This window comes from Oncorhynchus mykiss, chromosome 12 (genome assembly GCF_057628025.1).
Source record: "Oncorhynchus mykiss isolate SJ-2025 chromosome 12, ASM5762802v1, whole genome shotgun sequence".
NCBI classification, from domain to species: Eukaryota; Metazoa; Chordata; class Actinopteri; order Salmoniformes; family Salmonidae; genus Oncorhynchus; species Oncorhynchus mykiss.
In genome coordinates, this window is record NC_143033.1 from 47,399,761 (window position 1) to 47,417,669 (window position 17,909).

At 41.2% G+C, this 17,909-nt stretch overlaps 1 protein-coding gene across 2 annotated transcripts in view; it reads right to left on the reverse strand.

The window, feature by feature from the left end:
* The window catches only part of LOC110537698 (double C2-like domain-containing protein beta), a 308,740-nt gene that overhangs the window by 236,462 nt on the left and 54,369 nt on the right, over positions 1-17,909 (reverse strand). For both annotated transcript variants that reach the window (XM_021623935.3, XM_090192594.1), the window contains exon 6: positions 4,459-4,630. In XM_021623935.3, the coding sequence (XP_021479610.2) occupies positions 4,459-4,630 (172 nt within the window). The remainder of the gene's footprint in view (positions 1-4,458; positions 4,631-17,909) is intronic.

The following is a 17,909-nucleotide window of genomic DNA, read 5'->3' on the forward strand; positions in this document are numbered from 1 at the left end:
ACCACTACTTGATAGTTACTCTGTGAAACATGGTGGGACTGGGCAATTTGTTACAGGGAGCTCGTACTCCGCATTAGGAACGTTCTGACTTCCCTACGTCCTTCTGTGTCATCTGAGAAAAGTGGGCATGTTACTTAAGTCCCAGTACACCCATATTTTACAACCAAGATATTTGATATAGCTTTGAGATACGGGGTGCGTGAAATGTGCATTGGCCATTGTGATTGCATAGGCTAATTTGTTTCCACTTATTATTAGCCCCAAATAAATGTGCCTATGATATTAGCGCACAAAGATGCTTGGAAATTAATTTCTTTAGAACCCCCAAAAATAACAGAAAATATAACAATAGTCTAACTGTCAACCAAAAATCCATGACAATCACGGGATTAGGTTGCACATAAAAATATGCTGAATCATAAAATGAAAAGATGAAATAACTTATTTATTGAATACCATCTCAGCAGTCTATTACACTTTTCAATTAAACATTGAATGAAAATGTTATATACATATGAGTGACTGTACAATTTTTGGGGGGGGTGCAACCAAATCATGAGTTGGTGCAACCAAAGGAAAATGTTAGTGGCCCCACTGCCACTAAAGGAAAATGTCAGCCTGGAGGCCTTGGCTGTGTTCAAATTCTTCATAGCCTACTGTGAACTCAAAGTATATACAATGCTCAAAAAAATAAAGGGAACACTTAAACAACACAATGTAACTCCAGGACAATCACACTTCTGTGAAATCAAACTGTCCACTTAGGAAGCAACACTGATTGACAATACATTTCACATGCTGTTGTGCAAATGGAATAGACAACAGGTAGAACTTATAGGCAATTAGCAAGACACCCCCAATAAAGGAGTGGTTCTGCAGGTGGGGACCACAGACCACTTCTCAGTTCCTATGCTTCCTGGCTGATGTTTTGGTCACTTTTGAATGCTGGCGGTGCTTTCACTCTAGTGGTAGCATGAGACAGAGTCTACAACCCACACAAGTGGCTCAGGTAGTACAGCTCATCCAGGATGGCACATCAATGCGAGCTGTGGCAAGAAGGTTTGCTGTGTCTGTCAGCGTAGTGTCCAGAGCATGGAGGCAAAATGCAAAATGCAAAATGACCTCCAGCAGGCCACAAATGTGCATGTGTCTGCTCAAACGGTCAGAAACAGACTCCATGAGGGTGGTATGAGGGCCTGACGTCCATAGGTGGGGGTTGTGCTTACAGCCCAACACAGTGCAGGACGTTTGGCATTTGCCAGAGAACACCAAGATTGGCAAAATCCCCACTGGCGCCCTGTGCTCTTCACAGATGAAAGCAGGTTCACACTGAGCAGACGTGACAGTCTGGAGACGCCGTGGAGAACGTTCTACTATCTGCAACATCCTCCAGCAGGACCGGTTTGGCGGTGGGTCAGTCATGGGTTGGGGTGGCATTTCTTTGGGGGGCCGCACAGCCCTCCATGTGCTCGCCAGAGGTAGCCTGACTGCCATTAGGTACCGAGATGAGATCCTCAGACCCCTTTGTGAGACCATATGCTGGTGCTGTTGGCCCTGGGTTCCTCCTAATGAAAGACAATGCTAGACCTCATGTGACCTCATAAAATTTGAGTGTGACTCGAAATCCAGACCCTCATGGGTTGATAAATTTGATTTCCATTGATAATTTGTGTGTGATTTTGTTGTCAGCACATTCAACTATGTAAAGAAAAAAGTATTTAATAAGAATATTTCATTCATTCAGATCTAGGATGTGTTTTTTTTTAGAAGTATATGAGCAGTATATATACACCAAAAGTTCTCCCACTTTAAAAAGATGAGGCCTGTACTTTTCATCATAGGTACACTTCAACTATGACAGACAAAATTAGAAAAAAATTTTTGGTGGGAAATAAACATTTGGTCAATAACAAAAGTTGATCTCAATACTTTGTTTTCTGAAAGTCTTCACTAGGTTTTCACACACTATTACTGGTATTTTGGCCCATTCCTCCATGCAGATCTCCTATAGAGCAGTGATGTTTTGGCACTGTTGCTGGGCAACACGGACTTTCAACTCCCTCCAAAGATTTTCTATGGGGTTGAGATCTGGAGACTGGCTAGGCCACTCCAGGACCTTGAAATGCTTCTTACGAAGCCACTCCGTTGCCCGGGCAGTGTGTTTGGGATCATTGTCATGCTGAAAGACCCAGCCGCATTTCATCTTCAAAGCCATTGCTGATAGAAGGAGGTTTTCACTCAAAATCTCACGATACATGGCCCCATTCATTCTTTCCTTTACACGGATGAGTCGCCCTGGTCCCTTTGCAGAAAAACAGCCCCAAAGCATGATGTTTCCACCCCCATGCTTCACAGTAGATATGGTGTTCTTTGGATGCAACTCAGCATTCTTTGTCCTCCAAACACGACGAGTTGAGTTTTTACCAAAAAGTTATATTTTGGTGTCATCTGACCATATGACATTGTCCCAATCTTCTTCTGGGTCATCCAAATGCTCTCTAGCAAACTTCAGACGGGCCTGGACATGTACTGGCTTAAGCGGGGGGACACGTCTGGTACTGCAGGATTTGAGTCCCTGGCGGCGTAGTGTGTTACTGATGGTCGACTTTGTTACTTTGGTCCCAGCTCTCTGCAGGTCATTCACTAGGTCCCCCCATGTGGTTCTGGGATTTTTACTCACCGTTCTTGTGATCATTTTGACCCCACGGGGTGAGATCTTGCGTGGAGCCCCAGATCGAGGGAGATTATCAGTGGTCTTGTATGTCTTCCATTTCCTAATAATTGCTCCCACAGTTGATTTCTTCAAACCAAACTGCTTACCTATTGCAGGTCTACAATTTTGTTTCTGGTGTCCTTTGACAGCTCTTTGGTCTTGGCCATAGTGGAGTTTGGAGTGTGACTGTTTGAGGTTGTGGACAGGTGTCATTTATACTGATAACAGCTTCAAACAGGTGCCATTAATACAGATAACGAGTGGAGGACAGAGGAGCCTCTTAAAGAAGAAGTTACAGGTCTGTGAGAGCCAGAAATCTTACTTGTTTGTAGGTGACCAAATACTTATTTTCCACCATAATTTGTAAATAAATTCCTTAAAAATCCTATAATGTGATTTTCTGGATTTTTTTTTCACATTGTGTCTGTCATAGTTGTACCTATGATGAAAATTACAGGCATCTCATCTTTTTAAGTGGGAGAACTTGCACAATTGGTTGCTGACTAAATACTTTTTTGCCCCACTGTATATATAAATATATATAATATAAATATATATAATATATATATATAATATATAAGATATCCCTCTAGTAGTGTGGGGGCTGTGCTTTGGCAAAGTGGGTGGGGTTATATCCTGCCTGGTTGGCCCTGTCTGGGGGTATCGTCGGACGGGGCCACAGTGTCTCCCGATCTCTCCTGTATTCATGCTGCAATAGTTTGTGTCGGGGGGTTGGGTCAGTCTTATGTCTGGAGTATTTCTCCAGTCTTATCCGGTGTCCTGTGTGAATTTAAGTATGATCCCTCTAACTCACTCTCTTTCGCTCTTCTCTTGGAGGACCTGAGCCCTAAGACCATGCCTCAGGAATACCTGGCCTGATGACTCCTTGCTGTCCCCAGTCCACCTGGTCATGCTGCTGCTCCAGTTTCAACTGTTCTGCCTGCGGCTATGGAACCCTGACCTGTTCACCGAACGTTCTGCCTTGTCCAGGACCTGCTGTTTTCAACTCCCTCTCCCTCTCTCTCCCTCTGCCACTTGCTGTCTCTAACTCTGAATGATCTGCTATGAAAAGACAACTGACATTTACTCCTGAGGTGCTGACCTGTTGCACCCTCTACAACCACTGTGACTATTATTATTTGACCCTGCTGGTCATCTGTGAACATTTGAAAATCTTGGCCATGTACTGATATAATCTCCATCCGGCACAGCCAGAAGAGGACTGGCCACCCCTCAGAGCCTGGTTCCTCTCTATGTTTCTTCCTAGGTTCCTGCCATTCAAGGGAGTTTTTCCTAGCCACCGTGTTTCTACATCTGCATTGCTTGCTGTTTGGGACTTTAGGCTGGATTTCTGTATAGCACTTTGTGACATTGGCTGATGTAAAAAGGGCTTTAAAAATAAATTTGATTGATTGATTGAAGCTGGTAGAGAGAATGCCAAACGTGTGCAAAGCTGTCATCAAGGCAAAGGGTGGCTACTGAAGAATCTCAAATATAAAATACATTTTGATTTGTTAAACATTTTTTGGTTATTACATGATTCCATATGTGTTATTTCATAGTTTTGATGTCCTCACTATTATTCTACAATGTAGAAAAAAGTTAAAATAAAGAACAACCCTTGAATGAGCAAAATTTTGACTGGTTCTGTATATAAAGAACTGATGGTTATATTCAGTTCTGTGCATGTCTCAGAAGCCACGACGACACCAAATTCACCCATAGATTTTAAGTGAATGACTGACCTTTGCTGTATGCCCATGTGTAGGTCTGACTGACTGTGGAACTCTTGGCCATCTTCTGCCCTCCTCTCTGGGCCCCTTGCAGTCCGAGAGCAGCACCACTCTGCCCCTCCTTCCCTGGGCGCACGTAATTGGGCAGGGCCTTGTAGAACCAGGCTCCAGAGCGCTTCCACACCTGGAATACACATACAGAAGGGCTGTCATCAGTTTTGAGGACAAATATGTGCGTTCATAAAGGTCAAGTAGTACTTCTTCCGTTTTAATACAGTTTCCTGGATACCGAACATGGCCCAAGTTTACAAAGAGCGAGGCTCAACCTCAGACAAACATGGAAAATGTGCAATTTGCATAAATTAGACATAAAAAATGACAGCGGCACAGAAGTCAAGAATTTTATGAGCGAGCAGCTCTTGCTTTTCCACGAATACCCAAGAGGAAAATAACTATAATTTCAAAGACTCAGATTGGTCTAATAGCAATGTCTAAACTCCCAGAGGCCACAACCATCATGTCTGGAGATGCACTGACAAACAGTCTCCCCACTGCGCACAGATGTCAGTACAACATCTAGTTTTGCTGTACATTTGATTGAGTTGTAAACTAACATGAATTCAATGTCAAACTAATAAAAGATTTCACCCTTTCATTGGATTTAGGTAAAAAGTTGGGTGAAAAAAATACAAAATTCCCTTAGGTTGATAATTTTTTGCAAATCCAGTCAGTTTTCCATGTTGATTCAACTTCATCATATTGAATTCTTTGTTGTTGAAATGATGTGGAAACAAAGTTGATTCAACCAGTTTTTGCCCAGTGGGTCCTGACATTAACATGCTAACAGACTGGTGGTGGGCACTGTGCTCACCACCTTTCAGTGCTGTGGGCACCGCCACCGTGCCACTAATGGACAGCAGGCACTAAAATGTCAGGGCTGATAGCAGCTGCTCCAGAGTTTGCAAATGCCACCTCCCAGCCATACCTTGGCCGCACTGGTAGCCGGGAACAACCACATAACCAGCCCTTTTTTTCAAATGGCCGCAGCCATTTTCCTTAACTCTGCCGGCCAACTGCATTATCACATTTTTGTGTCAGCAAGCAAGCTCCCCGAAACCCCTGAACATCAGCAACAGGAGTTTGGCATTCCAAAAATGTTCCTCCTCTGGCTTCCACAGTTTTTCGTGTGAGTCTATCACATACACTGAGTATACAAAACATGACTTCGACTGACCAGGTGAATCCAGGTGAAAGCTATGATCCCTTATTGATGTCACTTGTTAAATCCACTTCAAATCAGTGTAGATGAAGGGGAGTAGACAGGTTAAAGAAGTATTTTTAAGCCTTAAGACAATTGAGACATGGATTGTGTATGTATGCCATTCAGAGGGTCAATTGGCAAGACAACAGCTTTAAGTGCCTTTGAACAGGGAATGGTAGTAGGTGTCAGGTGCACCGGTTTGTGCCAAGAACGCTGCTGGGTTTTTCAAGCTCACAGACTCCCGAGTGTATCGAGAATGGTCCACCACCCAAAGGACATCTAGCCAACTTGACAGAACTTTGGGAAGCACGCCCCAACGAATTGATGCTGTTCTGAGGGCAAAAGGTGGGGTGCAACTCAATATTAGGAAGGTGTTCCTAATGTTTGGTATACTGAGTGTATTTCTCACCATTCAATTTGAGGAATCCACTTTGCAGTCATTTAGTGAGCCAGGAAAGTGCAAGAGAATGAGAAGTAGGATTGACTCGCTGGCATTTTCACAGGGTAGTAATGATAGTATAGTGCCTGGTTTCAGCCTGTATCTATGGAATTACTGCCCATGAGCAGGGCTACAGGGGCCCAGCAGGAACACTCTTGAACGAAATCCATACCTCCGTGTTCTAATGCGGTAAATAACCACTTTAGGGCCTATGGGCATATACAGTGCCTTGCGAAAGTATTCGGCCCCCTTTAACTTTGCGACCTTTTGCCACATTTCAGGCTTCAAACATAAAGATATAAAACTGTATTTTTTTGTGAAGAATCAACAACAAATGGGACACAATCATGAAGTGGAACGACATTTATTGGATATTTCAAACTTTTTTAACAAATCAAAAACTGAAAAATTGGGCGTGCAAAATTATTCAGCCCCTTTACTTTCAGTGCAGCAAACTCTCTCCAGAAGTTCAGTGAGGATCTCTGAATGATCCAATGTTGACCTAAATGACTAATGATGATAAATACAATCCACCTGTGTGTAATCAAGTCTCCGTATAAATGCACCTGCACTGTGATAGTCTCAGAGGTCCGTTAAAAGCGCAGAGAGCATCATGAAGAACAAGGAACACACCAGGCAGGTCCGAGATACTGTTGTGAAGAAGTTTAAAGCCGGATTTGGATACAAAAAGATTTCCCAAGCTTTAAACATCCCAAGGAGCACTGTGCAAGCGATAATATTGAAATGGAAGGAGTATCAGACCACTGCAAATCTACCAAGACCTGGCCGTCCCTCTAAACTTTCAGCTCATACAAGGAGAAGACTGATCAGAGATGCAGCCAAGAGGCCCATGATCACTCTGGATGAACTGCAGAGATCTACAGCTGAGGTGGGAGACTCTGTCCATAGGACAACAATCATTCGTATATTGCACAAATCTGGCCTTTATGGAAGAGTGGAAAGAAGAAAGCCATTTCTTAAAGAGATCCATAAAAAGTGTTGTTTAAAGTTTGCCACAAGCCACCTGGGAGACACACCAAACATGTGGAAGAAGGTGCTCTGGTCAGATTAAACCAAAATTGAACTTTTTGGCAACAATGTAAAACGTTATGTTTGGCGTAAAAGCAACACAGCGCATCACCCTGAACACACCATCCCCACTGTCAAACATGGTGGTGGCAGCATCATGGTCTGGGCCTGCTTTTCTTCAGCAGGGACAGGAAAGATGGTTAAAATTGTTGGGAAGATGGATGGAGCCAAATACAGGACCATTCTGGAAGAAAACCTGATGGAGTCTGCAAAAGACCTGAGACTGGGACGGAGATTTGTCTTCCAACAAGACAATGATCCAAAACATAAAGCAAAATCTACAATGGAATGGTTCAATAATAAACATATCCAGGTGTTAGAATGGCCAAGTCAAAGTCCAGACCTGAATCCGAGAATCTGTGGAAAGAACTGAAAACTGCTGTTCACAAATGCTCTCCATCCAACCTCACTGAGCTCGAGCTGTTTTGCAAGGAGGAATGGGGAAAAATGTCAGTCTCTCGATGTGCAAAACTGATAGAGATATACCCCAAGCGACTTACAGTTGTAATCGCAGCAAAAGGTGGCGCTACAAAGTATTAACTTAAGGGGGCTGAATAATTTTGCACACCCAATTTTTCAGTTTTTGATTTGTTAAAAAAGTTTGAAATATCCAATAAATGTTGTTCCACTTCATGATTGTGTCCCACTTGTTGTTGATTCTTCACAAAAAAATACAGTTTAATATCTTTATGTTTGAAGCCTGAAATGTGGCAAAAGGTCGCAAATTTCAAGGGGGCCGAATACTTTCGCAAGGCACTGTATGTAATCGGAAATATTGACTTCTGCCAGTTGGAAAGCAACCAGCTCCGCTGACACACCATTTTCACTGTAGATCACAGGAACTCTGACATCAGAGTGACAAAGCTGAGAAAATGTCAATTGTCTCTCTATAAAATTTTCTGACAGGTGAAATTAAATGAGAAAAACAAATAGACTGAACCATACACAATGGATTGACGCATAGGTTACATGAAAAGTAGCAGGGATGTCTTGGACCAATAGAAAGTCACTGTATGAAAGCTAATGTATAAACACAAAAGCGGTCCTATGAACATGCCAGAAAACAAAACCAATTGAAACATGTCCTGTCTTTATGACAGACAAGACAGAGATTCATTGCATTGACCTCTTTACTTATTTACCTCTTTAATTATTTGTCATGGCCAGGGGAGGAAGCATAACACAAATGTAAAAGCTGCCAGGCGCCATTTTCCTCATTATTTAATCACAGTAGTAATTTCAAAGTTTAAACTGTCATTCACCCCTTGCACAGGGTACAACCGATGTAAAACAGTACAGTGAAATTCTTACTTTCTGCGCTCTTTCCCAACAATGCAGTGATAATAATAATTTAGATAGTAATCAAAAATCTAATTTAAAAACCAGGAACTGTGATGTGAATTGTAAGAAACATGAGAATACAAGTACATAAAGGCATTTTAGTAGTCATTACGGTGAAGGAAGAGCATGTCAATGCTGTTATTGATATGCCTAAGGAGGTACAAGATGCTTTCAGAGGTAGGGCCGAACACAGTGGTCTGTCTACTGGGGAATCACAACTGTCACTTCAAGAACAACATGAAAGGGCAAAAGGTTGTGCAGCAACATTCTTCACATTAGGTCCGATAACATGGGCCTTCATTATCTCTGCTGCCATGTTAATGGGGCTTTAATCTAGTTTAACAAGCACAGCATATGTCCACCCTGCATTGCTGGCTAATAGGGCTGTCCCAGACTAAACAAAATAATGGTAGACTGTTGGTCAAAATTAAACGTGTATTTTTCCTTATAGACACACCCTATGTGTTTTAATAAAATCAACTATATATAGGCTACTGAGCTTGACTGATGCTTTAAGCACACTGTGATTAAATAATTACACACAAATGACTCGAGGGAGCCAGAGATCAAGATCGCCTAACCAGAAGAAAAATAACCTGTTCCCAACCTTCTTCCTCCCGCTGCTGCTGGCCTTTGCAGATTCTGCTGTTACGCTCCTGCTGTTACGCTCCTAATAGGCTACACCAGAGGTCGGCAACCGTGTTCATTTGGAGTACCAGTTTCTTATTATTTATACCGTACCAGTTATGATTTTTATATGCACATATAGTGGAAAAGTTTCATTTAATTTATAATAATATTTACATATCTCAAAATCATTATCATGTGGTTAATCAATTTTAAAAAAGTAACTTCTATTGCTAACCATGTTAAATAGGCCTATTTTATGATGTTTCCACCAGAACAGAGCATGACATTTTTTCCCCCCTTTCACAAAATATGCTATGTTGAGGAACTATTGTCCTTCTCAATGGATCTAGAAACACTTTGTTTCCTTACTGTTTGAGGTGAAGAATTTTTTTTTTTGAGAAGCTCAACAATATTGGTGATTTAAAACAATCAGAAATACTATCAGATCCCTAAATGGAAATATTTAAAGGCCTACATTTGCGCACAGGCCAATTGGCCTAGGCATACTTTTATCTATAAGCTGGTGCACAATTTAAAAAACACAACTTGTTCCACACAAGTGTAGCCTAGGTTGTGCGGTCCGCAAATAACGTGTTCACAATGAGAATGGTAAAATACTGTAATAATAACATTGAATGCATTAACAGAAATGAGCATAACCAAACAAAAGTTGAAGATGAGAAGTTAAGGGAATTAACGGTAAATGTACTACTAGTGATACTGGTGTGCCACCCCCACGGCCTCTGCAATGGACTAGCTCACTGAGACAGGCGTGAATCAGACAGTTCTCATGTGCCATAAAAATAATATATATACACACACACACACACATATGCACATACTACCGTTCAAAAGTTTGGGGTCGCTTAGAAATGTTGTCATGACTTTGGCCTCGGAGTATAGCAACCCCAATCCCTCTCCCTGCTTCCCCCTTGCCTCCTTCAACTAGGCTGCTGTGGTCAGAGGCCGTAAATTCTTGAGCAGACCTCATGGACACACAGTTATAGAGAGTAGTTTTTCATGGAGACAAAGGAAATCCTTCCACCTTACATAACTTGAGGTACGAACAAATTTCATGTTCCGGAGAAAGTGTAAAAGATCGGTGAAGAATCCAGCTACTGGTCCGTTTGTCACAACTTGGGAAGCTCATGGGAGATGGTGTGGCCACATTACCATAACGCTGTTTATATAATAGCTCCAGATATAAGGTTTACATCTAATTGTTGTATAAGATGAATATGATACTGTTTACACAATTTTACAATGTGATTTTGAACTGTTTAATGAAGGAAAACTCAAAAAGGGAATCGGATTTGAACTAAATCAGAGGACCGCCCCTGAGCCCAGTTAGGGTCAGACATCCTGGGACAGCCCTTTTCTGCCATTCCGAATAAAACCCAACTTTGAGAAATTATCAGCAGACCATGTTTTTCTCCATTAGGAGGGGGACAAATGTTGTAGAATCTTTTAACCATACCATGTGGTTAAACTCTTAGACTATCGATACCGACAGAATGAGAACAAGTCTTTGATATTAATTACTAGTCTGCAGCTAGGAATTTGGTATCATTGAACGCGAAGAACGACAACCGCCGAAACATCCATTCTATAACGAATGTCACTTTGAACTATCCGCTCTAACCAAGACAGGGAGAGAGAGGGAGACGGACAATTCTACTAAATAAACTTTTCACCAGCGATCAAGACGACACACTGTGCGTAAATATATATATATGATTGCAATTGTTCCCGAATGAGTGAACGTTCATGTGTAAAGAATTAACATTTTAATTGTTATAATTAACTCTGTAGTGACTTTAGTCGACCCCCACTTCTCCTTTGTATAACAAGCCGCCATGCCGGTTCAGCCCACTAGGGCACATTCTCCTATCATTTCATGTAACCACATTTGCCATGTTTGTTGTTTATGCATTTCTGTGAATTACTTAGTAATAAATAAATAATTTAAGACAATTGATGTATGGATGACCAGTGAAGACTGGGTTTGTGCAGATAACCAACAATTTACGACATTTGGAATGAGACTAACGTGAGGTAAAATAAATAAATCATTAATCAGACGACTATTGATCAGATATGAAAATATCTGAAAGGTTATATTGGGAAATTATAACTTTGTAATCTGAATACTTGCCTTGGGGCCTTGACTTCCTAGTTAATTACAGTAACACGATTATTCAGTTTAATTGTGTAATACTAATTACAGGAATATTTGTTTAAAAACGAAGTCTTCAATTTAATGATAGCAAAGATACGACAATGTCCTTGCATTTTTGAAAGAAGAGCAATTTTTTTGTCCATTAAAATAACATCAAATTGATCAGAAATACAGTGCAGACATTGATAATGTTGTAAATGACTTTTGTAGCTGGAAACTGCACATTTTTTATGGAATATCTACATAGGTGTACAGAGGCCCATTATCAGCAACCATCACTCCTGTGTTCCAATGGCACGTTGTGTTAGCTAATCCAAGATTATCATTTTAAAAGGCTAATTGATCATTAGAAAACCCTTTTGCAATTATGTTAGCACAGCTGAAAACTGCTGTCCTGATTAGACTAGTTGAGTATCTGGAGCTTCAGCATTTGTGGGTTCGATTACAGGCTCAAAATGGTCAGAAACAAAGACCTTTCTCCTGACTTTCTTCTGAAACTTGTCAGTCTATGCTTGTTCTGAGAAATGAAGGCTATTCCATGTGAGAAAATGCCAAGAAATTGAAGATCTCGTACAACGGCGTGTACAACTCCCTTCACAGAACAGCGCAAATAGGCTCTAACCAGAATAGAAAGAGGAGTGGGAGGACCCGGTGCACAACTGAGCAAGAGGACAAGTACATTAGTGTCTAGTTTGAGAAACAGATGCCTCACAAGTCCTCAAATGGCAGCTTAATTAAATAGTACCCGCAAAACACCAGTATGAACATCAACAGTGAAGAGGAGACTCTGGGATGCTGGCCTTCTAGGCAGAGTTCTCTGGATCTTCCTTTCCTGTGGCGGTCCTCATGAGAGCCAGTTTCATCATAGCGCTTGGTTTTTGCGACTTCACTTAAAGAAACTTTAAAAGTTCTTGAAATTTTCCAGATTGACTGACCTTCATGTCTTAAAGTAATAATGGACTGTCGTTTCTCTTTGCTTAGAGCTTTTCTTGCCATAATATCAAATCAAATTTATTTATAAAGTCCTTCTTACATCAGCTGATATTTCAAAGTGCTGTACAGAAACCCAGCCTAAAACCCCAAACAGCAAGCAATGCAGGTGTAAAAGCACAGTGGCTAGGAAAAACTCCCTAGAAAGGCCAGAACCTATGAAGAAACCTATAGAGGAACCAGGCTATGAGGGGTGGCCAGTACTCTTCTGGCTGTGCCGGGTGGAGATTATAACAGAACTTGGCCAAGATGTTCAAATGTTCATAGATGACCAGCAGGGTCAAATAATAATCACAGTGGTTGTCGAGGGTGGAACAGGTCAGCACCTCAGGAGTAAATGTCAGTTGGCTTTTTATAGCCGATCATTGAGAGTATCTCTACCGCTCCTGCTGTCTCCAGAGAGTTGAAATCAGCAGGTCTGGGACAGGTAGCACGTCCGATGAACAGGTCAGGGTTCCATAGCCGCAGGCAGAACAGTTGAAACTCTGTAAATATCGACTCGGTAAACACTTTTTTGGTAACAACATGATTCCATATGTGTTATTTCAACATTTTGATGTCTTCACTATTATTCTACAATGTGCCAAATAGTAAAAATAAAGAAAACCCTTGAATGAGTAGGTGTGTCCAAAAGTTTGACTGGTACTGTATATATTATAGACTGCCCCAAAAAATAATAATCTTAGTCAACCAACAGCCTATCGACCAAACAATCGACCCAGTCAACTAAATGGGGTCAGCCATACTGGCTAAACACGTAGTCACTACGCTGTTAGCGTCCATGTTCCACCAAGAACCAAGGATTAGTGTCTGTGATGGGAGTCTGATAAAACCCCTATTGGATTGAGCACAGCTTCCTCTTGTTCTTGAATTGACGGGAGGGTTCCTCTGGGTGTGCATGCAGTGACACATCTACATTATTAGATAAGTCTACACAGCAAAAATCACCCCCGGTGAAACAAATATAGAAGTAATTGAGAATTAATGTTATTTTGGGTACCGTTTCGACAGGAGGTTGATCACAAGAAAGCATAATGCAAGGAAGGTGGTAATTACAAGCAATACAGGGAATTGCCCAAATTAGTATTTGGCTATAATAAGCAGAAAAAACGTTTTTTAAATGTATAATCTAGCATCCTCCAACAAAAATTAGCAAATCCTCTGTTATAAAGTTGAGGATTTGCGAATGAAAGCAATTATAGTCCAGAAATCAAACTTACTTTGCTTGACAAACAATCATATTGTAATGTCATCAGCTCCTGCTTTTCAATTCAAGATAAACATCTTGGATGAGAGTCTCATGGCAGTGAGTTTGCGTCATCAATTCAACATGTAACACGAGCAAAGACACTATATGTCAATCAACTACACTGATGACTTGTCTTTCACCAAGCATGAAAAAAAGTGTATGCTTACGGAATGGCCACCTCTACGTGTTACAATACAACTAATTGCAGGCAGGTCTGCAAAAAAAATAAAAATTATCCATACATAAGTGGCACATTAACTTATTTTACCCTTTCAAAAAAGCACCCACCTGGTCTAAAATAAGTAACAGCACTTTCATTAAACCCTTCAGACTACAACAGTTGCCAGAGAGCATCAATGAACAAAAAATTGAGATAAGTAAAATTATCATCAGGTAAACAAACAATTACCAATAAAATGCACTTCTTCTGCAGCCAATAACCAATTGTTCTTCAATGGTGACACGCCTAGCCAAACATTAATTTCCCTTTGACTATCCGACCGTTTCGAGACATGCCAAATAAAATGGAAATCGCAGTGAACTATTTCTTTTTGGGCGATTTAATTAGTGGCTATCATAACATCGCTAATTTGCATAGTGAGAGGCAGTGTTTCGCAAAATTAGTTCTGTGGGTGCGGCGTGTGGCCAGTCAGACCGGTGACTGGATCGGGAGTTAAAGTCTCAATGCTTTGGGAGGAGCAGTGAGCCAGAACTCTATTAATGCCACCAGGATCCACTGTGTCACAGAGAAAAAGGGTTAGCCCCGGGACAGATTGAGGGGCTACGAGGGGTGCTCACCGTTAACTGCTAATCCTCCGGCGCTAATGGGGGGAAAGCGAAGGGCCGGAACAGGAAACATAGCCACTGGGCCAGGGCCCAGGCTAAGGAGGAACTCTCAGAATCTCGCCTTGCAGAGAGTTGACATCACAATCCTATCCACTCCAATTCCCTAAATACGTTTTTAAGTCATTCCCCTAGTTGGGTGCATTGACCTCAGGAGCAAACCATACTTATTGTTGGTAACAGGTGTCACACATGCTAGAGTGAATCATTGACATTAGTCTACATTTATTCAGATTTACTCCAGTTTAATGGAAGCACTTATACATTCACAGGAGAAGCTCTAGCTTGTTGGGGATAGGGGGCAGTATTTTCACTTTGGATGAATTGCGTGCCCATAGTAAACTGCATCCTACTCTGTCCTAGATTGCTAATATATGCATATTATTATTACTATTGGATAGAAAAGTTTCTCTAACTGTTTGAATTATGTCTGAGTATAACAGAACTCATAGGGCAGGCAATCTTCCAAACAGGAAGTGAAATTCTGAATGCGTGTCTAATTTTAAGTCATCGCCTCTTCCCTTCCAAATAAGATATGGATCTGTTAGCACTTCCTACACCTTCCACCAGATGTCCTCATTCGGTAAAACGTGGAATTGAGCCACTGGTGTGAACATTGACCGAATGGGAGGGGAATGAGTCACTGTCCTGGCAGAATGCAATTTCCCTGTGGCGTATTTGTCTGTGTCACCATCGTTCCATTTGGCTGCAGATGAAAACGTATGCTCCGGTTGGAACGTTATTGGATATATATGAAAATAACATCCTGAAGATTGATTCTCTACTTAGTTTGACCAGTTTATTCGACCTGGAATATATCTTTTTGAAGTTTTCGTGCGAGTTGTCCTGGACCAGCGTCAGCTTTTGGGCACGTGAGCTGAAAGTGCTAGCAAATGCAGCTAATTGGACACTAGTATTGGACATTATGGAACAAAACAATGATTTATTGTGGAACTAGGACTCGTTGCACTGCATTCTGATGAAAGATCATCAAAGATAAGGGAATATGTATGATGTAATTTCGTATTTCTGTTGACTCCAACATGGCGGAGAAATATATTTACCTCTGAGCGCAGTCTCAGATTATTGCATGGTAGGCTTTTTTCATAACGTTTTTTAAAAATCTGACACAGCGGTTGCATTAAGAACCAGTGTATCTTTAATTATATGTAGAACATATATCTTACGTCAAAGTTTATGATGAGTATTTCTGTTATCTGGCGAAGCTCTCTGTAATTCCTACGGATATTTTGGAGGCATTTCTGAACATGGCGTCAATGTAAACCAAGATTTGTGGAAATAAATATACATATTATCGAACAAAACATAAATGTATTGTGTAACATGTCATATGAGTGTCATCTGATGAAGATTAACAAAAGGTTAGTGATTCATGTTATCTCTAATTCTGCTTTTGTGACTATCTTTGACTGGGAAAAATTGCTGTTTTTTTTTTATTTGGTGGTGGTCTAACATAAATATATGTTGCGTTTTCACTGTAAAACATTTTACAAATCGGACATGATGGGTAGATTAACAAGATGTTTATCTTTCATTTGCTGTATTGGACTTGTTAATGTGTGAAAATTAAAATATTTCTAAAGAATATTTTTGAATTCCCCGCGCCACCTTTTCAGCTGAATGGGGGGAGGAAGTTCCCCTAGGGGAACGCCTTGCCATAACAGACTAGCTGATAAAAAAACAAGAAAGATTTACGACCAATGGTAAGAGCACTATTCTGATGATAACTTTTATTAATGGGCCTCCAGGTACCTTCTTAGTGATTGATATCTGGGCCCCTAAGCCTTAGAATCAGTCATTGGTGCTTTCAGGCACTAAAGATGGTTCAAATACATACTCTATTCAACCCCCAGGGCAACTTTGATTTTATGTTTTGAGACAAGGCACAGCAGGATTAAACATTGAACAGATAATGAAGAGTATACAGTATACAATGCCTTTGGAAAGTATTCAGACCCCTTGGCTTTTTTCACCTTTTGTTACCTTACAGATATTTTTAAAAATGTGTTTTTTTCCCCCTCATCAATCTACTACACACAATACCCCATAATGAGGAACAAAAAAACAGGATTTTAAAAATGTTTGCTAATTTCTAAAAAAACATTAAACTGAAATATCACAATTACATAAGTATTCAAACCCTTTTCTCAGCACTTCATTGAAACAGCTTTGGCAGCAATTAAAGCACTGAGTCTTCTTGGGTATGACGCTACAAGCTTGGCATACCTGTATTTTGGGAGTTTCTCCCATTCTTCTCTGCAGATCCTCTCAAGCTCTGTCAGGTTGGATGAGAAGCGTTGCTGTCCGGGCCACTCAAGGACATTCAGAGACTTGTCCCGAAGCCAATCTTACATAGTCTTGGCTGTGTGCTTAGAGTTGTTGTCCTATTGGAAGGTGAACCTTCGCCTCAGTCTGAGGTTCTGAGTGCTCTGGACCAGGTTTCATCAAGGATCCCTGTACTTTGCTCCGTTTATCTTTCCCTTGATCCTGACTAGTCTCCCAGTCACTGCCTCAGAAAACCATCCACACAGCATGATGCTTCCACCACCATGCTTCACCGTAGGGATGGTGCCAGGTTTCCTCCGGACATGATGCTTGGCAATCAGGCCAACGAGTTCAATCTTGGTTTCATCAAACCAGAGAATATTGTTTCTCATGGTCTGAAAGTCCTTTAGGTGCCTTTTGGAAAACTCCAAGTGGACTGTCATGTGCCTTTTACTGAGGAATGGCTTCCATCTGGTCACTCTACCATACAGGCCTGATTGGTGGAGTGCTGCAGAGATGGTTGTCCTTCTTGAAGGTTCTTCCATCTCCACAGAGGAACTCTAGAGCTCTGTTAGAGTGACCATCATGTTCTTGGTAACCTCCCTAACCAAGGCCCTTCTCCCCCTTTTTGCTCAGTTTTGCCAGGCGGCCAGCTCTAGGCAGAGTCTTGGTGGTTCCAAGCTTCATCCATTTACGAATGATGATGGCCACTGTGTTCTTGGGGACCTTCAATGCTGCAGAAATGTTTTCGTACCCTTCCCCAGATCTGTGCCTCGACAGACTCCTGTCTCGGAGCTCTAGGGAGAATTCCTTCGACCTCATGGCTTGGATTTTGCTCTGACATGCACTGTCAGCTGTGGGACCTTATAGGACAGGTGTGTGCCTTTCCAAATCATGTCCAATCAAATGAATTAACCACAGGTAGACTCCAAACAAGTTGTAGAAACATCAAGGATGATCAATGGAAACAGGATGCACCCGAGCTCAATTTCGAGTCTCATAGCAAAGGGTCTGAATACGTATGTAAATAAGGGATTTCTGTAAAAAAATGTGTAAAAATTAGCACATAAAAAATGTCAAACTTGTTTTTGCTTCATCATTATAGGGTATTGTGTGTAGATTGATGAGCATTTTTTTTTTAAGTAATCCATTTTAG